At 41.0% G+C, this 27543-nt stretch overlaps 2 protein-coding genes across 2 annotated transcripts in view; one reads left to right on the top strand and one right to left on the bottom strand.

Annotated features, from left to right (window-relative positions):
- The window catches only part of ino80 (INO80 complex ATPase subunit), a 64661-nt gene extending 44938 nt beyond the window's left edge, over positions 1-19723 (top strand). The window contains exons 29-37 of the mRNA XM_073852885.1: positions 674-768; positions 1134-1206; positions 10246-10404; positions 10826-10928; positions 11041-11129; positions 13027-13188; positions 13552-13711; positions 18114-18335; positions 18422-19723. Coding sequence (XP_073708986.1) covers positions 674-768; positions 1134-1206; positions 10246-10404; positions 10826-10928; positions 11041-11129; positions 13027-13188; positions 13552-13711; positions 18114-18335; positions 18422-18627 — 1269 coding nt within the window. The 3' untranslated portion in view covers positions 18628-19723. The remainder of the gene's footprint in view (positions 1-673; positions 769-1133; positions 1207-10245; positions 10405-10825; positions 10929-11040; positions 11130-13026; positions 13189-13551; positions 13712-18113; positions 18336-18421) is intronic.
- A 4491-nt stretch (positions 19724-24214) lies between these two features.
- Positions 24215-26077, bottom strand: LOC141283269 (glutathione-specific gamma-glutamylcyclotransferase 1). Its single transcript, XM_073816557.1, has 3 exons — positions 25436-26077; positions 25316-25351; positions 24215-25032 (listed from the first exon to the last, which is right to left on the bottom strand). The coding sequence occupies exons 1-3, from the start codon at positions 25604-25606 to the stop codon at positions 24649-24651; spliced, it is 591 nt and encodes a 196-aa protein (XP_073672658.1). The 5' UTR covers positions 25607-26077; the 3' UTR covers positions 24215-24648.
- Between the last annotated feature and the right edge of the window lie 1466 nt (positions 26078-27543).

Here is a 27543-nt window from a genome sequence, read left to right as displayed (position 1 = left end):
CCTTGTATATCCCTGGAGCCCAGTTTGCAAATCCCTGTATCACTGTATTCTCTGTGCAGAAGCCGTAGACTGTCAAATCTTGTCTCCTTTCATATTGTCACTCACCAAACAGATCCCTTGAGTATTTTGGTCAAGTTTTTTTTTATTTATTCATTATGTGTTCAATAGCTCAACTCCCACTTGAGGTTTGTTCAAGCATATTCCAGGCTTTGTTCCTAAGTCTAGGTCTAAATCATGTTATGTTCGACACACTGCTAACCTAGAGTTATATTCTCAGCGGTGTAATGCCGTTTAAGATGGTCCCATTACTTACAGCTGCAGAGAAGGTTGGGATTTGTGATCTAATGTTACTTCAGGCGGGAACAAAGTCCTAATCAAAGACATTTAATGTCAAGGAGAGTGCTAATGCTCGCTTCATACGGTCCAGATGTGCTTTTGGGAGGCCGTCCAGTGGAGTCGTAGGCCCGATGTTCACTCTGGGTGGCGTAGGAGAGTGGGAGGTCATCTGAGAAAAGTCACTGAGAAGACTCTGCAATGCTAATGAGGATCTGTGGCGGCCCTGCAGATTTTATGAGAGGATTAAAGTGAAATAGACACACCAGTTTTGTATCGTTGACTTGTTTACCTATGATTTTCCATTTGCTTACTTGAGTGTTTCTCAACTCTCCTACAGGAGTACATGGTGTACCGCAAGCATACTTACATGAGACTGGATGGTTCATCCAAGATTTCGGAGCGGCGGGACATGGTGGCCGACTTCCAGAGCCGGTGAGTTTGCAGCTACGGATTAAAAAGGAGACGTACACGTCTGTAAATTCCCGTCTCTTCTTAAACCTAATTGGGGCTTGTTTTTCCAAAATGTCACCAAGCGTAAATTCCTCATCCCTGGCGGTGCTGTCAAGGTTTTGCGCTGCCTTCTCTCTCCCCACCCTTCCTCACAGGGCCTGGTTTGCATTAGCTCAGCTCTCTGTGGGTGCAGTGGGCTCTGGTTTTTATTTTCTAGAGGAGTGTGCTGTATATTGAAACGTTTCTCTGTGTAAATCCTGGGCGGTTGGGCAGGCCCCTTGAAGAGTACGATTTGCCTGTGCTTTATTTGCTTTCTCTCACTGTTCTGGTCTCCCCTCCCTTTGCAGGACGGATATTTTTGTCTTCCTCCTCAGTACCAGAGCCGGAGGCCTGGGGATCAACCTGACAGCTGCAGACACGGTGAGGCTGTAGCCCATCAGCACATCATGATTACCAGAGCGCCTCCCCCCCCACCGGGGGCCATGAGAACGGGCTCTAATATTGTATGAACTCAAAGACATTTAGCACTTGTGTAATAATAGCTGTTGAACTCATTGACCTTAACATGGACACTTTGAAGCTTCGACCAAATGGTCAGCGTGGAACATGACCAACCACAGTTTGTTTTGTTTGGGGGGTTTGGTGTTTATCTGAAATGGTGGATAACACAATAATAGAAAGGTATTAAATAAACAAAAAATGGTGCAGCAGGCACTGCAAGCACTTACACAGAAAGCTTGAGAAAAATGTATAATTTAATATGTTTAGTTTGTGTAGACAAAAAAGGGTCACAAACATTTGACATAACTAAAAAAAACAGCAAAACTTTCTTGCTACTGCGTGTAATTACGCTGGCATTCAAAAGTTTGGAATCAGATTTTTAATGTTATTTAAAGAAGTCTGTTATGGTCTCATTTGACCAAAAATATAGAAAAAATAATGGAAGATACTTTAAAATAGAATTTATTGTAACACTTTAGAATAGGAAACACTTATTCACTATTAACTTTGACATTCCCTCATTACATTCCTAATTTGCTGCTTATTAATAGTCAGTTAGTTGTTAAGTTTAGGTATTTGTTAGGATTAGGGATGTAGAATAAGACATTAATATGTGTATAATTAGTACTAATAAAAGGCTAATATTCTAGTTTCATGCATACTAATACGCAACTAGTAAAAAAAAAACGTAAAATAAAGCATTGCCGAATTCATTTCTGATGTAAGGCTGAATTTTATCAGCCATCAGTACAGTCTTCGGTGTCACATGATTCTTTAGAAATCACTGTGATATGCTGATTTATAATCAATTTTGGAAACAATTGTGCTGTTTAATGTTTTTGGAACCTGTAGTGCTCTTTTTGCCCAGGGTTCTTTTAAAAGAACGGCATTTATTCAAAACATAAATGTTTTTTAACAATACAGATCTGTACTATCACTTTTTTAAAATCAAATTAACACATCCTTGCTAAATAGAAGTATTAATTTCATTTAAAAAAGAAAAAACTAAATCCTACCTTTAAATGGCAGTGTATACTGTTACAAAATATTTCTACTTTAAATAAATATTTTTTAAATAATTTTATTCATCAAAGAATCCTGACAAAACATTTTCAACGGTTCCAAAAAAAAATAAATAAAAAGCAGCACAACTAAATAAACAAATAAATCAGAATATTAGAATAATTTCAGATTTTCTAGCTCATGTAACACTGAGCACTGGAATGATGGCTGATGAAAATTCAGCTTTGCGTCAGAAAAATAAATCATATTTTAAAGTATATTAAAAGAGAAAACCATTGTTTTAAATTGTAATAATATTTCACAATATCACAGTTTATTTCTGTGTTTTTGATCAAATAAATGCAGCCTTGATGAGCATTATAAACTTTTTTTTAAAACATTAAAAACCTTACTCATCTCAAACTTTTTAACGGCAGTATATATATAAAATATATTTGAGCAAAATTAAATAATTGGCTTTTATATGGTCACTTTAATGAATATTATTTAATATTATCTAGAAAATATTTACTTTTCATCATTAAAACGACGTACAGAATATTAAACAATTAGTTTATTAAATTAGCATGTTAACTTTGACAGCCCTAATGAAATAAAGAAAATGCCTTTTATCGTTCTTTAAATGTTTTGACGTTTTTTTTTAATAATATATACAGTGAATGATCACTATTAAACTGAAGCTCTGTCAGAACAAAAAGGAGTTCTCTTACTAGAGGGAACGAGTACTGCGTAAGAAGTATCTTACGCTAGGGGAAAATCCTTTTCTGCGAGATATTGAAGCCAAAAATTATCCTTAATTTTGAAATAATGTAAAGCGCGTTGCAGCAGCATACAGACATAGGCGAAACAGCTTGCGCGCCTATTGGCTGCTCTGCGGCAACTGCAGCAGCCTATTAGAGCGAGGCCTGACGCGACGCCAGATCCAATGGGGGCATTTCGCGCCCTTTGCGTCGCTTCGCGCCCTTTTCGTAGCTTCCCGCCTAAAAGGGCGTGGTCTAGGCCTATAAATATCGCTCATAGGCAGCTATTATCTGATTTTTCATCCTTCAAGCGAAGCAAACGCATCGCTGGAGCCGGAGAAGAAGCCGCCGTCGATTGCAAGCATCTCAGCGGGACGAGTCTCTGAAGCTGCTGGCCACGCCGCCTTCCGTGCCTTCCTGCTGCGCTTTCCGGCGCTCATATCCTTTAATATCTCAAGTGTGTGTCGCCGCTGCGATACACACTTCTCTATAAAAGAGCAGGCGTCTTTTTAAAGATGCCTTCCTGCGGCTCATGCAGAGCCACACTCAGTGACGGGGACCGCCATATCGTCTGCGTTTCCTGCCTGGGTGAGGAGCACGCGGCACTCGCGCTCGCTGAGGGCGGCTGCCCTCATTGTGAACTACTGCCGATGGCGACTCTGAGGACTCGCCTGGCACTCTTCGCCGAATCTGCTCCCCCGCCCGCCACGGTGTCGCGCCGTAAGAAGCGCCGTGCCCAGCGGGCACCGGAACCCCCCCCCCAGCCGACAAAGCTCGCCGGTTCGCCCGCCAGCTTCACCAATCTCGTCAGCCTCCGTCCCAGATGTTAAGTGGCCGCTGCCCGCCGCCGCTTGCACCGACACGGTTGACGAGGGCACAGTTATGGAGGAGGAGGATTCCTGCTCTATTCTGGCGTCAGGCAGTGAGGATTGGACGAGCTCTGTGGACCTCGCTCCCCCCGCCCACGCTCCGTCAGGCTCGAGAGCTTCGATCGAGGCAGAACTGATGAGGATTCTGACACAGGCCACGGCGTGCCTTGGCCTCGAGTGGTCCTCACCGGAGCAGCCCGCTCATAACAGGTTGGACGGCTGTTTTCTGCCGAAAGGGGAACGCGCTTCGAGCGCGTGCAAACCAGCGCCTTTTCTTCCTGAGCTTCACGAAGAACTGGCTAAATCCTGGAGCGCCCCTTACTCAGCGAGAGTGCGCCCATCCTCTTCTCTAGCGTTCTCCACTGTGGACGGCGCCGAGAAAAAAGGATACCTCTCTCTGCCGCCTGTCGAGGAGGCGATAGCAGCCCACTTGTGCCCGCCCTCCGCTGGACGGCGTGCTAAGTCGACGCTGCCGTCTAAAGCATGTCGCCAGACGTCAAACCTGCACAGCCGCGCTTACACCGCCGCTGGGCAGGCAGCGTCAGCGCTGCACACAATGGCCACGCTGCAGGTTTTTCAGGCTGACCTCCTCCGAAGGATGGATGAGGAAGGCCCTGACGCGATTTGTGTGCCGGACCTAAGGAGCGCCACGGACCTCGCACTCCGCGCTACAAAGTCTGCAGCACAGGCCATCGGACGCAACATGGCTTCGCTCGCTGTAGCCGAAAGGCATTTGTGGCTGACGCTTTCGGAGATGGCTGAGTCTGAGCGCACCGCGTTCTTCGATGCTCCGCTCTCTCCCGCTGGCCTTTTTGGATCCTCTGTCAAGGACTTTGCAGAGAGATTCGCTGAGGTACAGAAGGCGTCCCAGGCGATGAGGCACTTCCTGCCGAAACGCTCCAGCTCTGCAGCCGGCCGTGTGAAACCGCCCGCGCAGAGCGCACGACCCCAGCCACAGCCCGCTGTTGCCGCTTCGCAGCGCCACCGAGCGCAGGGCGCGAGACCGCGTTCCCGCTCTTCTGGCCGCCGTCCCGCTGGTCGCGGCCCGAGACCCAGGTTGGATTTGAAACCTGAGCCTCCGAAGCAGTCCTAACAAAGCTAGGAAAAAGACGGTGCGCGAGTCCCGCTGTCGCCGGACCCCCACCAAAGGTATTTGCTTGTTCAGTTCCAAGTATTGTGACTGTTCCAGTGTATTTTGCAGCCAACAAACCGGCTCTGTCGCCCGTTTGCCTGTACTCAAAAGCCGTTCTCACGGCTACCCAGATAAATCCAAAAAAGAGTGTATTTTCTGGTGTCCCGGCCACGGCCGATGGTGTTTCACGTGTCAGAATGCCCACTCCCCAGTGCCCATTTCTACACATAAGCACACCCTGTCTAACAGGTCAAGCGCACATAAAATCGACTCGAATCGATTGCGCTTCACAACCGGCCACGGCCGATGGTGTTTCAAGTGTAGTCAAAATGCCCACTCAGTGCCCATTTCTACACACAAGCACAACATGTCAGACAGACCCTGCGCACATAAAATCGGCTCAGATCGATTGCGCTCCACAGGTGATAGACGTGCCCACTTTACAGTGCCCACAGACATCACATCACGCACGTCAAAAGGTTTCCGTAAAAGCGAAACTAACGTGCATGCAGGCGAACGGTGTTTGCAGTGTGTTAAATGTGCCTGTTGCCACACGACCACATCCACACACAGACATAATAGTTCCCGCTATCAGCGTGCCCCACGCCTCGAATGTCAGCACGTCTCTAGTGCCACAGCACTCCGAAACCACTCCGTTACGGATAGAACGGAGCGCGTTTCGTATTCAACCTCTAGCTATTCATGCAAACGCATGGGAAAAGCTTCCAGGGGTTTCGAAATGGGTGCTGGACATTATAAAAGGAGGCTATTCGCTACAGTTTCACCGACGCCCGCGCCGCTATACAGCGCGCGTCGAGACCACAATGCAGACAGAAGCAGCACAACTGCTTCGAGCCGAAGTGGCGAAACTATTGAGCAAAGGAGTCATAGAGCCCCTCTCTCAAACTCAAAGCGAAGGAGGGTTGTACAGCAGATATTTCCTGGTACCGAAAAAAGACGGGGGTCACAGACCCATATTAGATCTAAGGCAACTGAACAAAGCGCTGGTGAAGCGTCGGTTCAGGATGCTCACGACCAGAAAAATCCTCGCGCAAGTTCGCCAAGGAGACTGGTTCGTGTCAGTGGATCTGAAAGACGCGTATTTTCAAATACAGATAGCGTCACGTCACAGGCGATTTTTGAGATTCGCCTTCGAGGGCCAGGCATATCAGTACACAGTCCTGCCGTTCGGTTTGTCCCAGGCACCCCGTACATTTACAAAGTGCATGGACGCAGCGCTCGTTCCTCTCAGACTGAAAGGCGTGCGCATACTGAACTATTTGGACGATTGGCTGATTCTAGCGCAGTCTCGCTCAGTGCTTGTACAGCATACGACCATGTTACTCGATCACCTCGAGAATTTGGGTCTCAGAGTCAATTGGGCGAAGAGCTCCCTGTCCCCCAGTCAGAAAACTTCCTTCCTGGGCACAGAATTGGACTCGCTGTCAATGATAGCGCGGCTGTCACCACAGCGCGCAGCAGACATTCAGCGCACAGCGGGCTCGTTCCGCTGCGGCGCGTCTGTCCCGCTCAAAACATTTCAGAAAATGCTGGGTCTCATGGCCTCAGCGTCATCAGTTCTGCAGCTGGGTCTGCTGCGTATGCGTCCACTGCAGTTCTGGCTGAAAGCGCGCGTCCCGCGTCAAGCGTGGGCGCCCGGTCGGCTTCGTATCACGGTCAATCAGAAATGTATCACAGCCCTGAAGCCGTGGAAAGCAGTCGACTGGTACCAGTCAGGTGTAAGCCTGGGGACTTTCTCGAGAGTAAAAGTGGTGTCTACGGACGCGTCAACCTCGGGATGGGGGGCTCTGCTCGAGGGCAGACCGTCTTTTGGCCAGTGGTCAGAACGGGAAAAGCTCCTACATATCAACTGCCTCGAAATGCTGGCAGTACAGAACGCGCTGACGCGCTTCTGTCCCCAAATAAAAGGAAACCATGTACTAGTCCGCTCGGACAACATGTCAGTGGTTTCCTATATAAATCGCCAGGGCGGTCTCAGGTCCAAAAACCTATACAGACTTGCAGAACGCCTCCTGGTATGGGCTCAGCGCAACCTGCGCTCGCTGAAAGCAGCGCATGTGCCGGGGCTTCTGAACATAGGACCAGACAGACTGTCCAGGAACAATGTTCCAGCAGGCGAATGGTCTCTACACCCACAGACAGTACAAATGCTGTGGAAAAAATTCGGCAAAGCGGAAATAGACCTTTTTGCGTCTCCGAACAACGCTCACTGTCAGGAATTTTACTCAAAAAGCAGAGACGCGCTGGCCCACGAATGGCCCCGCCGTCATCTCTATGCTTTTCCCCCCATCTCTCTCCTACCTCAGGTGATAGAGAGGGTCAGGGAAAAAGGATGTCCAATACTGCTGATAGCGCCGTTTTGGGAAAACCAGCCCTGGTTCCCAGCGCTGATGCAGCTGACGAGCACCGCCCCGTGGCCGATACCAGTGAGGAGAGACCTTCTCTCTCAGGCCAGCGGCTCGATTTGGCACCCTCACCCAGAGCTGTGGTCCCTTCATGTCTGGGCCACCAGCGAATATATGATGAACTCCCAAAAGGAGTATTAAACACGATCACGCAGGCTAGAGCCCCTTCTACGAGACGGCTCTATTCCTCAAAATGGTCAGTGTTTTCGGGCTGGTGCGCAGCCCGCGGCTTGTCACCCACTAACTGTGGTGTGATGGAGGTGCTTTCCTTCCTACAAGAGCTGCTGGACAAGGGCAGAACCCCGTCCACGCTCAAAGTCTATGTGGCGGCTATAACGGCGTTTTCGAGCGCAACGTTAGGTCAGTCAATAGGAAGGAACGATTTAATTATTCGCTTCCTGAGGGGAGCTAGAAGACTAAATCCCCCCAGACCTCCCTCAGTCCCCGTATGGGACCTTTCTGTGGTACTAGAGGCCATGAAAGGCGGACCATTCGAGCCTCTGCAGACGATTGATTTGAAATACCTGTCTCTTAAGACTGTGTTTCTGCTGGCTCTCGCTTCAGTGAAGCGCATAGGGGATTTGCACGCACTCTCTGTGAGCGCGACGTGCATGGAATTTGGACCTAATGACTCTAAAGTCATACTCAAACCCAAGCATGGTTACGTTCCAAAATCACTCAACACACCGTTCAGGGCACAGGTCATCGCGCTGTCAGCCCTACCGGTCAATGATGAGGAAACGGACGCGAACCTCCTATGCCCAGTCAGGGCATTACGAGCTTACGTGTCTCGCTCGCCTGCTTTTAGACAGACAGATCAGCTTTTTGTTTCGTTTTACGGGCGCCCAAAGGGACTGGCCGCTTCGAAACACAGCCTATCCAGATGGATAGTTGATGCTATTGCGTTGGCATATGCTTCCAAGGGCAAGCAGTGCCCGCTAGGTGTCAGAGCACATTCCACGAGGGGCGTGGCCTCGTCGTGGGCTTGGTCGAGTGGGATTGCCTTACAAGATATTTGTACGGCGGCGGGCTGGGCCTCTCCGTCTACATTTATAAGGTTTTACAACCTGGAGGTTCCCGCCTTACAGGCCAGACTGCTGTCAGTCTAGATATTCAGTGTTGTCTGACCTGATTTATCAGCTCGAAATGCTGCGTCTACTGAGCACAGCTCTAGGGTCGACAGTGAAAGTAATAGCAGCACAATATGTGTCTGGGCAAACTGTGTGATGACCCTTATTCTTACGTCAGCTCAGGCCGTAACCCCGCCCTGTATGTACGTTTACTCAGCGTCTGAGTGACGCTGCACTATGTGGAAGAGTGCGGCGTTGCCCCTCCCTCTTCCCCGGACTCCCTGTGAGTTCTATAGGTGATTATGAACTGTATGAACCCCGGGCTTTCGCCCTTGGGTCTTTGGTGTCAGATCTCAGCATGCACGGCGTTTTACACTGGGTCCCCTAGCGTAAGATACTTCTTACGCAGTACTCGTTCCCTCTAGTAAGAGAACGTACTCGGTTACTTACGTAACCTCGGTTCTCTCTAGAGAGGGAACGAGTACTGCGTATCTTGCCGTGCATGCGCACGCTCTGGTTGCTTTGATGATGAAAAACCAGATAATAGCTGCCTATGAGCGATATTTATAGGCCTAGACCACGCCCTTTTAGGCGGGAAGCTACGAAAAGGGCGCGAAGCGACGCAAAGGGCGCGAAATGCCCCCATTGGATCTGGCGTCGCGTCAGGCCTCGCTCTAATAGGCTGCTGCAGTTGCCGCAGAGCAGCCAATAGGCGCGCAAGCTGTTTCGCCTATGTCTGTATGCTGCTGCAACGCGCTTTACATTATTTCAAAATTAAGGATAATTTTTGGCTTCAATATCTCGCAGAAAAGGATTTTCCCCTAGCGTAAGATACTTCTTACGCAGTACTCGTTCCCTCTCTAGAGAGAACCGAGGTTACGTAAGTAACCGAGTACGTTTTCCCATGTTGTTTTTGTTAAAGGTTGTAAACAATGTTTAAATTAATATAATTTTCCCCCCAATTTTTGTCAGATAAAATTAGATGCCATTTTAGCCATAGTAAAATGAATATGAAATGACAACATATTAAATTATTTATTTATATAAAATATAGGTAAAACATAAGTCAAGTTTTAACATAAGTTAAAAAAAAAACTATGCTTTTAATCCCAGATGTTGAATTGGGTCAGCCAATCAGATAAGAGCTTGCTAGGTTCACAAAGTTTAATCCAATTTTGTGTACAATATGCAGATGGTCAGTGAATTGACTGTGGAGGTGTGGAATCAAGTATTTTTAACCAGTATAGACCCTGGACTACAAAACCAGTCATAAGTAGCATGGGTATATTTTTAGCAATAGCCAAAAATACATTGTATGGGTCAAAATAATCGCTTTTTCTTTTATGTCAAAAATCAGTAGAATATTAAGTAAAGATTATGATCCATGAAGATATTTAGTAAATTTCCTATCATAAATATATCAAAACTCATTTGGCCAACTGTAAAGGCAATTTTCTTAAATTTTAGATTTTTTTTTTTTCAGATTCTAGATTTTCAAGTAGTTGTATCTTCAAATATTGTCTTATCCTAACAAACAATACATCAGAGGAAAGCTGATGTATAAATCTCAATTTTAGAAAATTGACCCTTATAACGTTTTTGTTTTTGTCCAGGGTCACATATGTGCAAAAAAAAATGTATCTTCCATGAATAGAAATGAATTAATGTGACTAATTTAGCAATTTCCTCTCTTTCCAGGTGATCTTCTACGACAGCGACTGGAATCCCACGGTTGACCAGCAGGCCATGGATCGAGCCCACAGACTTGGACAAACCAAGCAAGTCACAGTGTATCGGCTCATTTGCAAAGGAACAATTGAGGAACGCATTCTACAGAGAGCCAAAGAGAAGAGTGAGGTTAGTACACAGTATCGAGAAGGTCACACAAAATAAAATGTAGCACGTTTTCCTTTTAATTCAGCTAATTCTGCGATGGTTAAACAAATGACTTCTTTTTCTCGTCATTGCTTACATCAGTCAGTTTAAGTTACAAAAACCTTATTTATCTAAATGTCAAACCGCAGAAGAGTCTTTGCAGTGACAAGGGGGTTAAAGGAATATTTAGCCCATGGTTTTAACTGCAATTACAACTAATTATACTGTAATTGCATATATGCTCTAAACAGTCACATGCCGCCCGGGACGTCTGTATCAACACATCATTATAGTCAGTATATGTTTCCAAGAGTCAAGTGTTCTCCTCTTTCTGCTCTTACTGATTTGATTTATTTATTCTCTGTCTCAATAATCACTTTCTGCTGTGGGATCTGCGCTTCAGATTCAGAGGATGGTAATATCAGGGGGAAATTTTAAACCTGACACCCTGAAGCCCAAAGAGGTTGTCAGTTTGCTGCTGGATGATGAGGAGCTGGAGAAAAAATGTGAGTTCCCACTGCGTTCATGAGAATAAAAGCATATGTAAGTTCTAAATAAGGTAATAGATTAATTAATTGCTCAGCTCTGATTGGATGGATGCGTTGTGTTTTCGGACAGTGCGTTTACGACAAGAAGAGAAACGGCAGCTGGAGGAGACCAGTAAGGTGAAAGAGCGGAAGAGGAAGAGGGAGAAGTATGCAGAAAGGGTAAGTGTCCTCACAGAGGTGTAAATTGATGAAGAATCTACTTCCTGTGCTGTAGTCTTCAACAATAATATATAAAGAAACTACTTCCTGTGCCATGGTGTTCAAAAATAATATTAATTTTTTGCTTAAACAAAAGAAAAATGATGATGAAGAATCTACTTACTGTGTTGTGGTGTTCAATAATAATATTTATTTTTTTCCTAAAAAAAAATTATGAAGAAACTACTTCCTGTGCCATGGTGTTCAACAATAATGATATTAATTTTTTGCTTTAATTTTTTTTTAAATGAAGAATCTCCTTCCTTTTCCATGATCTTTAACAATAATAATATTTAATATTTGCTTAAAAAAAAAAATGAAGAAACTACTTCCTATGCCATGGTGTTCAACAATAATATTTTTTTTTTTGGTAAAAAAAAAAAATATGAAGAATCTCCTTCCTTTTCCATGATCTTTAACAATAATAATATTTAATATTTGCTTAAAAAATATAATGAAGAATCTGCTTTCTGTGCCATGGTGTAAAACAATAATAATATTTTTTTTTTTGCAAAAAAAAATAAAAATGATGAAGAATCTCCTTCCTGTGCTGTGGTGTTCAATGAAATTTATTTATTTTTTTGCTTAAAAACAATTACGAAGAATCTACTTCCTGTGCCATGGTGTTAAAAAATAATAATATTAATTATTTGCTTAAAAAAATATATAAAGAATCTACTTCCTGTCCCATGGTCTTTAACAAAAAAAAAAAATGATGATGAAGAATCTATTTTTTTTTTTTTTGCTTAAAAAAAAAGAATGAAGAATCTCCTTCCTTTTCCATGGTCTTTAGCAATAATAATATTTAATATTTGCTTAAAATATTATTATTAAGAATCTACTTCCTGTGCCGTGGTGTTTAATGATATTTATTTATTAAAAAAAAAGATTCCTGTGCCAATATTTATTTTTATCTATTAGTTATTTATTTGCTTATATATATATGTATGTGTGTGTGTGTGTGTGTGTGTGTGTGTGTGTGTGTGTGTGTTTTTTTTTCAATAAATGTCCTTGCGGTAAAGAATATAGTTGTACTCTACATCAGTGTTATTATTGTTAACTAAAACTAAAACCTATTAAAATTTGGTTATTAAATTACATTTTAAATATAATACAATATAAATATAAGATTAAAAACCTTCAGAACTTAATAACTAAAACAGAAAAAAAAGAAATAAAGACAAATTAATTATAAATTGAATTAAAGAAACTACTAAAAATGACAGAAGCACAAATCAAAATGACTGAAAGTTAAACAAAACATTAAACATAAAAAAAAAAAAAAACATATTCAAAATATAAATATTGTACTAGTATATAAACAATACTAAAACAGCAGTTTTATATTTGTTGCCACAAAGATTTTTTTTTTCTATCAGGTTCCTATGGAAGCCCGTTTCCGCCACTGAATAAAAAAATTAAATAAAATATTGCGACTTTTTTTCTCAGAATTTCGAGATACAAACATTATATGATTATTATGATTATTATATGATATCATTATATGACATGTATATTTGCAAGAAATATAGCCAACTATTATGAAGAAACGTTATTGAGAATTCTGACTTTTTGTCTCGCAATTGCAAGTTTATATCTCAGAATTCTGACTTTTTTCTCGCAATTGCGAGTTTATATCTCAGAAATCTGAGAAATTCTGCGAAAAAAAGTCAGAATTCCGAGTTTTTATCTCGCAATTCTGAGAAAAAAAGTCGCAATATTCATTTTTTTTTTTTTTTATTCAGTGGCGGAAATGGGCTTCCATAGGTTCCTGATTCATATAGAAATGATAAATAATTTTTTAAGTGAAGAAAATTCCCTAATCACCCTTATCCAACTGTCCTGTCTTATTTTAAAGAAGAGAAAGGAGGATGACCCAGACATTAAGAGGAAGAAAGAAGGTGTGAATGTGGTCATCCCTTTCATCCCGTCTGCAGACAACTCCAATCTGTCGGTAGATGGAGAAGACTCGTTCATCAGTGTGGACATGGACTCTGCCATGCCCAGCCCCTTCAGTGAGGTAAGAGCGAATGAGACTCAATTCAAATGCACTTCCTGGACTGGACTGAACTGTGCAAACCTGACAATGTTTATTGAATTGCAGAGGTCATAATGTCAGGAAGAATTACTGTACAGTGCTGGTCCTGTAATGACATTTCTTTTTGATGAGTCCCTAAAACAATCATGTGAGAACTTCCCCAAAGAATGGATGATTTCTATAGAGCCATTATGCCATTGTCAACTCACATCCTTTCATTTACTTGCTACACCGATCTCACGCCGCTCTTCCTCCTCCTCGTTCCATCTTCTGGTCCTGCTGTCTTTCCTTCGTGGTGCTGTCCCTCTGTCCCTGTCTCACCCCCAGAACTGTGTGTCTCTGCAGATTTCGTTGAGCAGTGAGCTCCAGCCCAGCTCCATTCCCGCAGATGAGAGCAGCAGCGACATGCTGGTAATTGTAGACGAACCCGTGTCTTCTGCTCCACAGTCCCGTGCAACCAACTCTCCTGCTTCCATCACTGGCTCTGTGTCTGACACGATGAATGGTGGGTATCCTTGTTCTGTTTCTTGTTCGTTTTTAAATTACATTCAGGCCTATGCAGCTCACAGAAAGATTTGTTGTATTATACATGGGCATAACATTTCATACATTAATTCAGTTTAACCTTCTTATTTGTTTGTTGGGGCATATTCAAATTCCTAAATATACAGTGGTGCTCAAAAGTTTGTGAACCTTTTAGAAATTTCTATATTTCTGCATAAATATGACCCTTAAGATCTTTGTATTTTCATGCAAATCCCGAAAGTTGACAAAGAAATCCCAATTAAACAAGACATATTATTTATTTTTTCTGGAAGACGATCCAATATTACATATCTTTGAGTGGCAAAATTATGTGAATCTCTAGGATTAGCAGTTAATTTTAGTCCATTTGTTCAGAGGTGTTTTCAATCACTGGGATGACTATCAGGTGTCAGTGCGTGCCCTGTTTTATTTAAAGAACAGGGATCTGTCAAAGTATGTCATTGTTTGTGAAAGAGAATCATGGCACGAATAAAGGAGATCCCTAAGGGCCTCAGAAAAAGAGTTGCTGTTGCTCATCAGGCTGGAAAAGGTCATCTCTGAAGAGTTTGGACTCCACAAATCCACAGTCAGACAGATCGTGTACAAATAGAGGAAATTCAAGACCATAGTTAGCCTTCCCTGGAGTGGTCGACCGACAAAGATCACTCCAAAAGCCAGACTTGTAAAAAGTCAACGAGTTTGCAAAATAGTGAGAACATTGGCTAATGTTAATGTTCATGAGTTCACCATCGGGAGAACACTGAACAACCATTGGCGTGCATGGCAGAGTTGCAAGAAGAAAGCCACTGCTCTCCAAAAAGAACATTACTGCCTGTCTGCAGTTTGATAAAGAGCATGTGGACAAGCTAGAAGGCTATTGGAGAAAGATTTAATGGGTTTAATGGATGGATGAGACCAAAATAGACATTTTGGGTTTAAATGAGAAGCATTATGTACTTTGGAAAAAGAAAAATACTGCATTCCAGCATAAGAACCTTATCCCATCTATGAAACACGGTGGTGGTAGTATCATGGTTTGGGCCTGTTTTACTGCATCTGGGCCAGGAGTGCTTGCCATCATTGATGGAACAAAGAATTCTGAATTATACCATCAAATTCTGAAGGAAAATGTCAGGACGTCTGTCTAGGAACTGAATCTCAAGAGAAAGTGGATCATGCAGCGAGACAACGAACCCAAGCACACAAATAATTTTACCAAAAAATGGTTGAAGAAGAACAAAGTTCATGTTTTGGAATGGATGAGTCAAAGTCTAGACCTTAATCCAAATAAAATGTTGTGGAAGGACTTGAAGCAAGCTGTTAATAGGAAGAAACCCACCAACATTAGAGTTGAAGCGGTTCTGTATTGACACGTGGTAGTGCAGGACTGATCAGCAGTTACAAGAAACATTTATCTGCAGTTATTGCTGCAAAAGGTGGTCACACCAAATATTAAAAAGCACAGATTCACATACTTTTGCCCCTCACAGGTGTGTAACACTAGATTGTTTTTCTCAATGAATGAATGACAGTGTATATTGTTTTTCTCATCTGATTGGATCCTCTTTGCCTACTTTGAGGATTCAATAATAGAAATAATATAGAAAATTCTAAAGAGTTCCCAAATTTTTGAAAGCACCACTGTAGTTTAACAGGGTCACATTTAGCATAGATCTGGCTGCCTTTCTGTCGAGTGATTAGCAGTGCTAATAAGCAGTGTTGCAGTCTAGGCCATAAAGCTGGGAGCGCAGAGGTTTGTGGGATTGAGCTTGCCTGTGAAACGCGAGCAGAACTGTGGCTATAAAGGAGACAGGGTGTGCGTGAGTCTGGGCCGCAGTGGCTCAGATGGCCTCGGCAGGCAACCTCATAATAAACTGAGGATTAGAGGAGAAATGGCAACTCTGACAATTTAAAAGAAACATATTGATGTGTTTGGCTGGCACATAATCCGTTAAATAGTCGTGGATCTGCGAAATCATATTTTGAGGATTCACTACCAGGTTTGGGGTTGGCAGTTTGGTAAGGTGTTTAAAAGAAGTCTCTTATGCTCAGCAAGGCTGCATGTATTTGTTCAAAATATGGTAAAAACAGTATTATTGTAAAATATTTTTACAGTTTAAAATAAGTGTTTTCTATAAAAGCCCATTTCCGCTACTGAATAAAAAATAAAAAAGGTCATTGAGACTGAATTATTGCGAGTTTATATCACGCAGTTGTGACTTTACATGTAACTGTAAGTTTATCTCGCAGTTCTGGCTTAACTTGCAATTGCGTGTTGTAACGTCAGAATTGCAAACATAAACTCCCAATTGCAAGACAAAGTTGGTATTGAGTTTTTTCTCACTATTACAAGTTTGTATCATGCAATTCTGACTTTTTACTCTGAATTGCAAGATAAAACTCGCATTTGCAAGAAAAAAATCAGAATTGCGAGTTTATATCTTGCAATTCTGACTTTATAACATGTAAGCGTGAGTTAAGCCAGAATTGCAAGATACAAACTCGCATTTGCAAGAAAGTCAGTACTGCGAGATACAAACTTGCATTTGCAAGAAAAAGTCAGAATTGCAGTTTTTCTCGCAATTCAGTTTTTTTCTCGCTATTGCGAGTTTATATCACATAATTATGACTATAACTTTGCAATTCTGACTATAACATGCAAACGTGGGTTAAGCAAATTTTGCAATTGCAGTTTTTTTTTTCACTATTGCGACTATTATATCTCGCAATTCAGAATTTGTTCTCATTATTTCGAATTTATATAACGCAATTCTGTTTTTTGCTCTGAATTGCGAGTTTATATCTCGCAATACTGAATTTCTAACATGCAATTGCAAGTTAAGTCAGAATTGCGAGATACAAACTCGCATTTGCAAGAAAAATTCTGAATTGCGAGTTTTTATCTTGCAATTTTGAGTTTTTTCTCACTATCGTGAGTATAGATCTTGCAATTGCACGTTATAGTCAGAATTGTAGTTTTTCTTGCAATTCTGTTTTTTTTTCTCGCTATTGCGATGTTTATATCACGTAACTGTGACTTTTTACTCTGAATTGCGAGTTTATATCACACAACTGTGACTTTTTACTCAATCACGAGTTTATATCTTGCAATTCTGACTTTATTACATGTAAGTGCAAATTAAGTCAGAATTGCAAGATACAAACTCGCATTTGCAAGAAAAAGACAGTATTGCACATATTTATCTTGCAATTCTGAGTTTTTTCTCACTATTGTGAGTATAGATCTCGCAATTCTGACTTAACTCGCAGTTGCATGTTATAAAGTCAGAATTGCGAGATGTAAACTCACAATTGCAAGGCAAATTCTAAATTGTAGTTTATATCACGTAATTGTGACTTTTTACTCTGAATTGCGAGTTTATATCATGCAACTGTGAGTTTTTACTCAATCGCGAGCTTATATCTCGCAGTTCTGACTTTATTACATGTAAGTGCAAATTAAGTCAGAATTGCAAGATACAAACTCACATTTGCAAGAAAAAGACAGTATTGCACATATTTATCTTGCAATTATGAGTTTTCTCACTACTGCGAGTTTATATAACGCAATTGCGAGTTAAGTCAGAATTGTAAGAAACAAACTTGCAAGAAAAAGTCAAAATTGCGAGTTTTTATTTTGCAGTTTTGAGGTTTTTTTCTTGCGAGTTTATCACATAATTGTGACTTTATAACACGTAATTGTGAGTTTATATCTCGCAATTCTGACTTAACTCGCAATTGCATGTTATAAAGTCAGAATCGCAAGATATAAACTGAAAATTACACGTTTTTATCTTGCAATTGTGTTTATATCCCACTATTCTTACTCTCAATTGTGAGTTTATATCACACAATTTTGAGAAAAAAGTAAAAATTCTCACTATTGTGAGTTTATATAACGCAATTATGACTTTACTCCGAATTGCAAGTTTATATCTTGCAATTCTGACTTTATACCCCGCAATTGCAAGTTTAGTCAAAATTGCGAGATACAAATTTGCATTTGCAAGAAAGTCAGAGTTTTTTCTCACTATTGCGAGTTTATATAATCCACTTCTCAAAAAAGTCCAAATTGCGAGTTTGTATCTTGCAATTTTGACTCAATAACATGCAATGGTGTGTTTAAAGAAAAAAAAGTTTAGAATTGCAAGTTTGTATCATGCATTTCTGAAAAAAAAACAAAAAACAGAGTTGTGAGATAAAAAGTTGCAGTTAACATTTTATTTTTTTTATTCAGTGGCAAAAACGGCTTCTATAGTTTTACGTTTTAATCTGTTTAAAATATATTAAAATAATTTAGTAATTTTTTCCTGTGATGAAAAGCTGAATTTTTTTAAAGCCATTAATCCTAACCAATGTCATCGCACATGACTTTCTCTCAGGTGTCTCCTCCCAAGATATATCCAGTCCAGGCAGAGGAAGGTCCGGTCGGAGTCGAGGCCGACCCAAAGGCTCTGGAGGAGCCGGCAAGTCGTCTTCTGTGAGAAAGGGACGAGGACGGAAGTCCACTGCGGGCAGTGCTGCAGCAATGGCAGGGGCGATGGCAGGGGCGGCAGCCGCGTCCGCAGCTGCCTATGCCGCATACGGCTACAGTGTGTCCAAAGGTAAGACACGCTTCAACTTTGACTGGCAGAACTCCTGATGAAAAGGTCTATATTAGTTCATCCATTGTTAATCAACCCTCTTCCAGGTATTCCAGCAACTGGCTCCTTACAACCGGCTCTTATTCGGTCTTCAACCACACCTGCCTTTGTTCCAGCTGGCACCTCCTCCCCCCAGGCTAAAGGAAGCGCCATGGCCACCAACTCTCAGACTTTATCACACGGCAGTTCACAAAGCCAACACAACCCCACTAAGAGAGGCAAAGCAGGACCCAGCAACCACAGTGGGCGGTAGCAGCTTGTGAATGTTCGCTTTTTGATTGTAGCATGGCCAGTACATTTTCAGTCCCAGGTTGACGATTCTCTCGCTTAGGATGACGAGCCGCTGTCATACCACAAGCCCTACTGTCACTGTGAAACCTGACCTGATGCCCACCCCAGTTTTGCATCTAAAAGCAAACTTTTCCTTTGAGAATCGGATCTTTTGAATATGAAATTGTTCCTTTATACAGAAAATACCCATTGTATAGGTTGACCAAAGAGAGTGTTATTCCATTAACAGCTCTTTTTTGTTTTCTGATGACTAAGCAAAGGGCAGCAGGGCCGAATGAAGGATCCAAGAGTTTTCTTCATCTTCTGGCACTAATCACAAGATATTCGGCATCATTATGAGCAGAGATGAGTTGAAATGGGAACGGGAGAGTAATGTTGGTTATGGAACACCCTTTTGAACAAAGTCTTTACCTTGAACACAGGAACAGATAAGACTGCTTTTGTAAGATCGCTCTTATTTTTGTAGGACAGACTCGTTGACATTTGTTCAATTTAAATACCGAATGGCCTTCTTTCTATGTTTATTTGCTGCAGACTCAAAGATTTTGGCTTAAATACTAATATATATATATTTTCTCTTGGGAAGAATAAAAGAAATCAATGTTTTTTGTAGTCAAAATGTCTGAAGTGAGTGCTGCTCGAAAAACATGTCACTGCTCAGATGGTGACTTAAAACAGTTGGATGTGAAATGTATCATAGCTTAAGTTAAAACTTGGTAATTTATGATGATCTGTGCTAGTTGTAAATTGTATCAAAGCTGTTTTATTTTTAAATAACATGATGAGAAGTCCATAATTTTGTTGCATCTGTGACATATGGCTATGGTTTTGAGGAAGGCCGTGTCTGGGTTTATTTTGTCTTTAAATGTGATGATAAATGTTCTATGTATGTAAATAATTCAAGGGTATCGTCCCTTTCAAAGTTCTCCATTTTCCCCCAATTGCTTGTCTATTTTTATAGGTCAGTGTAAATACCTGAAGAGAAAAACCCAAATGGTCCTTTTACTAACTTGGAGAAAGAACTAAATAAACATTGATTCAATGATTTGAAATTTTTACTGTGGGATAATGTGGTTTTTGGTACATTTACAGTTGAAGTCAAAAGTTAACATACAAATTGCAGAATCTGCAAAATGTTAATTATTTTACCAAAATAAGAAGGATCATACAAAATGCATGTTTTTTTTTTATTTCGTACTGACCTAAATAAGATATTTCACATTAAAGAAGTCTACATGTAGTCCAAAATAATAGTTGAATTTGTAAAAATTACTCTGTTCAAAAGTTTACATACACTGGATTCTTAATACTGTGTTGTTACCTGAATAATCCATAGCTTTTTTGTTTGTTTGTTTGTTTAGTGATAGTTGTTCATGAGTTGTTTGTTTGTCCTGAACAGTTAAACTGCCCGCTGTTCTTCAGAAAAATCTTCAAGTCCCATATATTATTTGGTTTTTCAGCTTTTTTGTATATTTGAACCCTTTCCAACAATAAGTGTATGATTTTGAGTTCCATTTTTTTACACTGAGGGACTATATGTAACTATTACAGAAGGTTCAAGCACTCACTGATGCTTCAGAAGGAAACACAATGCATTAAGAGCCGGGGGTGAAAACTTTTTTTAATTTGAAGGTCAGGGTAAATTTAACTTATTTTGTCTTCTGGGGCCAGTTTAATCTAAATCAGAATGATTTGCCACGTTTTGCTTTCCAGGATCAAATGCTTTTTTAAAGCAAAATTGGATTGGATCACCCTGATCCAGATACAGTGAGGGGGGAAATTATTTGATCCCCTGCTGATTTTGTATGTTTGCCCACTGACAAAGAAATCATCAGCCTAGAATTTTATTTAAACAGTGAGAGACAGAATAACAACAAACAAAGAAAAAATGCATTTCCGAAAAGTTATGAATTGCATTTTAATGAATGAAATAAGTATTTGATCCCCTAACAATCAGCAAGATTTCTTGCTCCCAGGTGTCTTTTATAAAGGTTAACTCTTAAAGGGAGTGCTCCTAATCTTAGTTTGTTACCTGTATAAAAGACACCTGTCCACAGAAGCAATCAGATTCCAAACTCTCCACCATGGCCAAGACCAAAGAGCTGTCCAAGGATGTCAGGGACAAGATTGTAGACCTATGCAAAACTGGAATGGGCTTCAAAGACCATTCTTGTTGAGAAGGTGACAACAGTTGGTGCAGTTATTCACAAATGGAAGAAACAAAATAACTGTCAATTTCCCTCGGTCTGGGGCTCCATGCAGGATCTCACCTCATGGAGTTTCAATGATCATGAAAACGGTGAGAAATCAGCCACACCAAACAATTTGTAACACACTACGTCGTGAAGGACTGAAATCTTGCAGCACCTGCAAGATCCCCCTGCTCAGGAAAGCACATGTAGAGGCTCGTCTGAAGTTTGTCAGTGAACATCTGAATGATTCAGAGAACTGGGTGAAAATGTTGTGGTCAGATGAGACCAAAATCAACTCAATTCGCCGTGTTTAAAGGAGGAGGAATGCTGCTGACCCCAAGAACACCATCCCCACTGTCAAACATGGAGGTGGAAACATTATGCTTTGGGGGTGTTTTTCTGCTAAGGGGACAGGACAACTGCACCGCATCAAAGAGACGATGGACAGGTCATGTAACATCAAATCTTGGGTGAGAACCTCCTTCCCTCAGCCAGGGCGTTGAAAATGTGTTGTGGATGGGCATGACCTAAAACACACGGCCAAGGCAACAAAGGAGTGGCTCAAAAAGAAGCACATTAAGGTCCTGGGGCCTCATTTATAAAACTTTCTTACGCACTGATTTGATCTTAGAGTGTTCGTACGATCAAATCCACGTCAAAGTACAGATTTATAAAAACCGTCTTTGACGTGGAAAAGTACTTATCTCCACGTCAGATTCCAGCTTGGCGTACGACCGTTTCCTTGTGGTTATGCCTGGTAATGCAGATAGTTCAGCCTCACTATAATTTGATTTCTTGCGCTCCTTTTTACTTGCGATTGTCACAGAGTTTTTGCTTTAGGAATGAGCTCATTTTATATGTTAATTAATTAAGCAGGGGCGTTTCGACGGCGGAACATTCAGCTGCACACAATTCCACGATCATTTGTGATTTATAACCGAATGACTGGCGTACGCATGGATTTCGTGGTACGTTCGTTTTCTCTGAATCGCTCTTACGATCAAATCAGAAAAGTTCTTAGATTAAATCAAGGATGGTTTTTACGCAAGTCTTTATAAATGAGGCCCCTGGAGTGGTCTAGCCAGTCTCCAGACCTTAAACCCATAGAAAATCTGTGGAGGGAGCTGAAGGTTCGAGTTGCCAAACGTCAGCCTCGAAACCTTAATGACTTGGAAAGGATCTGCAAAGAGGAGTGGGACAAAATCCCTTCTGAACTACAAGTGCAAACTACAAGAAACGTCTGACTTCTGTGATTACGAACAAGGGTTTCACTCAAAATGCAAATCAATTTACTTTGTTTTTCTGAATTTTTTTGTTGTTATTCTGAAATGTGCTCTACTAGTGCTCTATGGAGCCCCTAAAGGGACATGGTGATGGAAAGTAATGCCAATGTTTTGAATTTTGCATTGCATTTACACAAATAACTACTTCTGACTGGTCCATTTATGATTATTGTGCCAATGTAGTTTACAATCAGTGAAAAAAAACTTTAAATTAAATATAATATTTTAGTTTGATATTGACAGCTATTTGGGCATATATGTTTTATTACATTTTTGTTATTGAAATCCACCCTTCTGGGGCCAGTTGTTTTAAAGTAATGTGGTTGGATTTTGGCCATCGGATTGGATCACATCTTGAAAAGGGGTTGCTCAAAAGAAAAAAAAAAGGATAATGGGTTAGATCACAAAATCCAATCAGTTTTGATTTGGATTGATTTGATTTGGTTTGTATTGTTTAAAATGTTTTAGTAAGATTTGGATACTTTTGACCCCAAAAACTGGATTATTCTGATCCCAGCAAAAGGGTGGATTTCAGGAACAAGAATGTAATAAAACTTTAAAACATACCACATTTTAACATGTAATACATCCCCAAATCCCCAAACAGCTGTCAATATTAAACAAAAATATTAAGGGTGGGGGAAAAATCGTTTCACATTTGAATAGCGATTCAGTCTTCTGGCAATTCATTTTAGCGATCGATTTACAAATGTCAAAACTGGTTAATATAATAATAATAATAGCATGATGTTGTCAGAACAAAACAGCAACAGCAATGGAGATGGAAAAACAAAAACATCCTGCCCTGTTTTCAGCGAGGGCACGTGTTTGGAAAAACATTAATTATTGATCTTTTGTTATTATGGAAAATATTCGGAAAGTGACAGAAAATGAACGATATGTTCTACTTGGCCACGCTACATTAGAGTTTCACGTTACCACATAAATAGTGGACCGTGATTAAAAATTGACTTTTAATCATATTGTGACCCTAAGAATTGATTTGAATCGACTCATGAGGAACCGGAATATTCCCACCCATTAAAACATATTTACTATTGTATTTAAAGTAGTTCTTTTTAATCACTGATTGTAAACTACATTGGCACAATCACCATAGATGGACCAGACAGAAGTAGTTATTTGTGTAAATGCAATGCAAAACATCGTCTTTTTTATTACCATGTCCTTTTAGGGTCTCCGTAGAGCACTAGTAATCTAGATTTGGAAATCTCAAAAAGTGTATATCTGGATTAGGGTGATCCAATCCAATTTTGCTTTGAAAAACCAGCACAAAAGTAAAATGGGCTACCTGATCCTGGATAGCAAAAAAAAAAAAAGCATGGGATTTCCAAATCCAGATCATTCTGATCCAGATTAAACTTTTTGAACAACTGACCTCTGCTGAGATACTTTTTTTTTAATTGAAAGTATCCCAGTTTTACTAAAACATTTGGGGATTTAATCCTGATCAAATCTGGATCTAATTCAGATCTAATCTGAATTCAGAATCCTTTGTCTTTTAAACAACCCATTTTCAAGATACGATCCAATCCGATGGCCAAAATCTGATCAGATTACTTTTGAACAACTGGCTCCTGGGAAACATGTATATTCTGTAGCTTCTAAAGGACAGTACTAAAAAATATATTGTAAAATCTTCATTGTGTTCAAAAGTTTACACCTCTGACTCTTAATGCATCTTTTTTCCCTTTTGGAGCATCAGTGAGCATTTGAACCTTCTGTAATAGTTGCATACGAGTTATAAAAATCAAGTGTGTGTAAACTTTTGAACAGGGTCATTTTTATAAATCAACTATTATTTTCTTTAGTGGACTATATGTAAACCTATTTTACGTTTAATATCTTATTCAGGTCAGTACTAAATAAAAAAAATAACATGCATTTTGTATGAATCCCTTATTTTGCTCAAATAGTTAACATTTAGCAGATTCTGCAAGGTGTATGTAAACTTGCAGATCTCAACTGTAGCTAAATCTGGTCATCTCTCAGGTCTTACACATTTAACACGGACACTGATTTAATGTCACAACAAAAACACTTGACAATCAGATTACAGTTTCTCTGAAGGTTTTAATGTGCAAAAGGAAAACACCTATAATGGCTTAACAGCATTCTGCTTCAGTGCAAATTACAAATGGAAGTGTTTTGAGGTTTAATATACAAAACAAATGTAACAGCTTTAGAACTGGACAAACTTTGGCAATACATCGTCACAAACATGCCTTTGTACTACAACACCGACAATGAGAACTGACAGTATGCATGATGTCATGCTACAGGATCACAACATTGACAACCTAAAATACAATTTCCCTTAATACAGTACCTAAAACAGTAAGTTTTAATAGCTTGACATAGGGAGAATATAATATTTGAATAGCCACCAAATCAAAAGGACACCTCAAGGACAGCAACATTGATTCATGTTAGGACCTTAATTCATGGTGTTTAGATTAAATGTTAACCCATTTAAGACACAAACATCTAGCCTGCCAACAATACGGGTCTAATGGTGGCGAGAACAGCTGCCTCGATGGAGAACAGGTGAGAGTCCTCCACATCAGGGCAGCTGACTCTCATGAACTCCGCCAGGCGAAGCAGGTACTCGATGTTGGGGCCCGACTTTCCCTTGCACACGGCGATCTGAGCAGCAATTTTCTCTGTGCTGGCAGGCCCCAGGTAAATAGGGTTGTCGGGCGTGGCGATGTAAACCAGAGCCTGAACAGGAGACTGGTTCGTGCCCTGCGGGAAGAACTCTACGACCCGGGTCAGGTAGCCGCCTCTTACCGCCTCCCTCACGTTCAGGTACTTAAGAGACTCCTCGACCTGAGATCCAGTCACTTCGAAAGCAACACCCCAGGTGCACGCCTGTGTATGAAAGCAGAATGTTAGTCAGATATACTGAGGGGAATGAGTTGGCTCGATTTAAATGTTGTTCCAAACCTAATTCACTTGTATTGCGTGAAAGTGAATGGAAACACTGCCATTTAATTAGACATCTTTAGTGTTTATCAAATGAGTCAGTCAGACAGGTTTGGAACAACAAGTATGAGCAAACTGAAAAAAACTAAGCAACTATCGTTACGCCCAGAAAATGTAATATGTTTCTATACATAGCGCTGTTTCTATAAAAAGGGGAAATTACACTTACGTCATCCTTCTCGATGAGCGTCACCACTCTTCCGGGCTGTCATGGAAAAACGCAAGGTTTGGTGAGTTTCAATAAAGGAGCTGTTTAGGTATGTTTTTAAGAAAACCAAAAAACACTCACCATTTCATCATCTCCACGATGAAAATTATCCCCATGCCAGAAGCGTCTCTTGTACCCGTTAATGTAACCGACCTTGCTCCTCTTGAACTTGAAGTCTGGTTTCCAAACCAACGAGCCGTACCCGAAGATCCACAGACTGGATTTTCCAGCGATGATGTCTTGAGGTTTCATCTTTACAGGATGGTATGAGGATAGTAAGGGTAGTAGTGTACGCTTAGATGTAACAGCTTCTTTACGCTAAATGAATGGGCCCACAGGCTAACTGGCTAGCGTTAGCTTCCTCCTGTCAAGTAGGAGAGGTATCGGTTGGCTCACGGCTATACCGCGGACGGTATCAGAGCCCAACTGCTTAGCAGTTGTGATGGTAAAGTCCCGCAAATCGCTTTTCTTTGCCTGGTGCATGCCGATGCCGTGCAGTTACCGCATATTGCCTTAAAACTCCATCGTGGCCTCTTCGGCTCTTTCAACTCGAATAAAACACAAAAACCGTTGCTGGCTCACCGGCCAGCCTGCTGTTTACCAGCCTCTACCTACCCAACCACAGGACACTTTAAAGTCACAAGAACTGTTTAACCGTTCCTTATAAGCTCTCGACTACCGTGCTGTTTCCTCCTCAGCGGCTGATGAAATATACGCTCCTCTGAGGCTGACTATAAACGACAGAGTCTATGGGCGTACCTGGTCTTGCTCAAAATGTTACCCAATCACAGCGCAGATCGGGCGGGGTGTTTTGTGTTCTATCCAATCAAATCATCTTGCCAAGACTCTATAAGCGCATACTGGTCTGATTGGCTCACGAACCAGGAAAAAATGTGCGAGGGTGTTTTATTTCATTGGTCAGCCAGGCGTCAGTCACGACATACTCTCACGCTCATTCGTCAGAAATTCTGTCGCTTAAAGTCTGCTCGGCTGATGCAACTTGAAACAAGCGTTTCAACCGGCGATACTGGCACAGTTTGTACTCAAAGTATTGCGTCAGGCCTTCCAAGAATGTAATTTGAGACCGAAACAGAGCTGACTGCACATACAAGGTATCAGATTTGACTTCGTATGAAGTCTAAATTGGAAAATAATGTAATAATTTCAATAGTATAATAGGATAAAATAACATCCATTGATTTATTATTTTTTCAAACCGTTTTTCTTTGTAGGGTTGCAAGGATGCTGGAGAGAAACAGCGACTAGGAGACATAAGTAATATAATGTGATGCAATATGTGACCCTGGACCACAAAACCAGTCCTAAAGTTTCGTTTTTAGAACATAAATAAGCTTTCCATTGATGTATGGTTTGTTGGGACAAGACTATATTTAGCTAAGACGCAACTATTTGAAAATCTGCAATTTAAGGGTGCAGAAATATCAAAATATTAAGAAAATCGTTTTTAAAGTTGTCCAAATTAAGTTCTCAGCAATGCATATTACTAATCAAACATTAAGTTTTGATATATTTACGATTAAATAAAATAATATCTTTGTGGAACGTGATCTTATTATCCTTATGATTTTTGGCATTAAAGAAAAATCACAAATTTTGACCTATACAATGTATTTTTTTTTTTTTTTTTTTTGGTTATTGATACAAATATCTCTGTGCTATTTAAGTCTAGTTTTGTGGTCCAGGGTCTCATATAGGCTAATATAAAAACGAAATCAATATGCTGTTCCAGCTGTGGTGCATATCCACCAATTCCATTTTTATTTTAAATGCAGTTGCAAACCCTGCTGAAAAAAGCAGTCAAAACCAACCTAGGCTGGTTGGCTGGGCTTAGCTGGTTTATGCTGGAAGTAGCTGGTTTTAGCTGGTCTCCCAGCCTGGCAAGGCTGGTTTTAGCTGGTGGTCTCCCAGCCTGAAGAGCTAAGACCAGCCTGCCCAGCCTGCCCAGGCTGGGAAAGTGTCCAAAACCCCTTGACCAGCTAAAGCCAGCCAACCAGCCTAGGCTGGTTTTAACTGTTTTTTTTTCAGCATGGTAGCCTCCAGAAAATATAACATCCTTCAGACATCTCCATTCAGCTTTATCCTATCATGACTGCGGAGACAGATTAGTTTCCTCCTAAAGATCTTTTAAGCTATGGCATCGGCTTGTATTTTAGATCTCCTAGCTAAAA

This window comes from Garra rufa, chromosome 13 (genome assembly GCF_049309525.1).
Source record: "Garra rufa chromosome 13, GarRuf1.0, whole genome shotgun sequence".
NCBI lineage: Eukaryota > Metazoa > Chordata > Actinopteri > Cypriniformes > Cyprinidae > Garra > Garra rufa.
This window is presented reverse-complemented; position numbering and strand designations above follow the sequence as displayed.

Coding starts and splice junctions, on each gene's coding strand:
- LOC141283269 (XM_073816557.1), bottom strand. CDS start 25,606: ATGAAACCTCAAGACATCATCGCTGGAAAATCCAGTCTGTGGATCTTC. Junction 25,352..25,435: donor ATCGTGGAGATGATGAAATG/GTGAGTGTTTTT, acceptor TTTCCATGACAG/CCCGGAAGAGTGGTGACGCT. Junction 25,033..25,315: donor CGCTCATCGAGAAGGATGAC/GTAAGTGTAATT, acceptor TTTCATACACAG/GCGTGCACCTGGGGTGTTGC.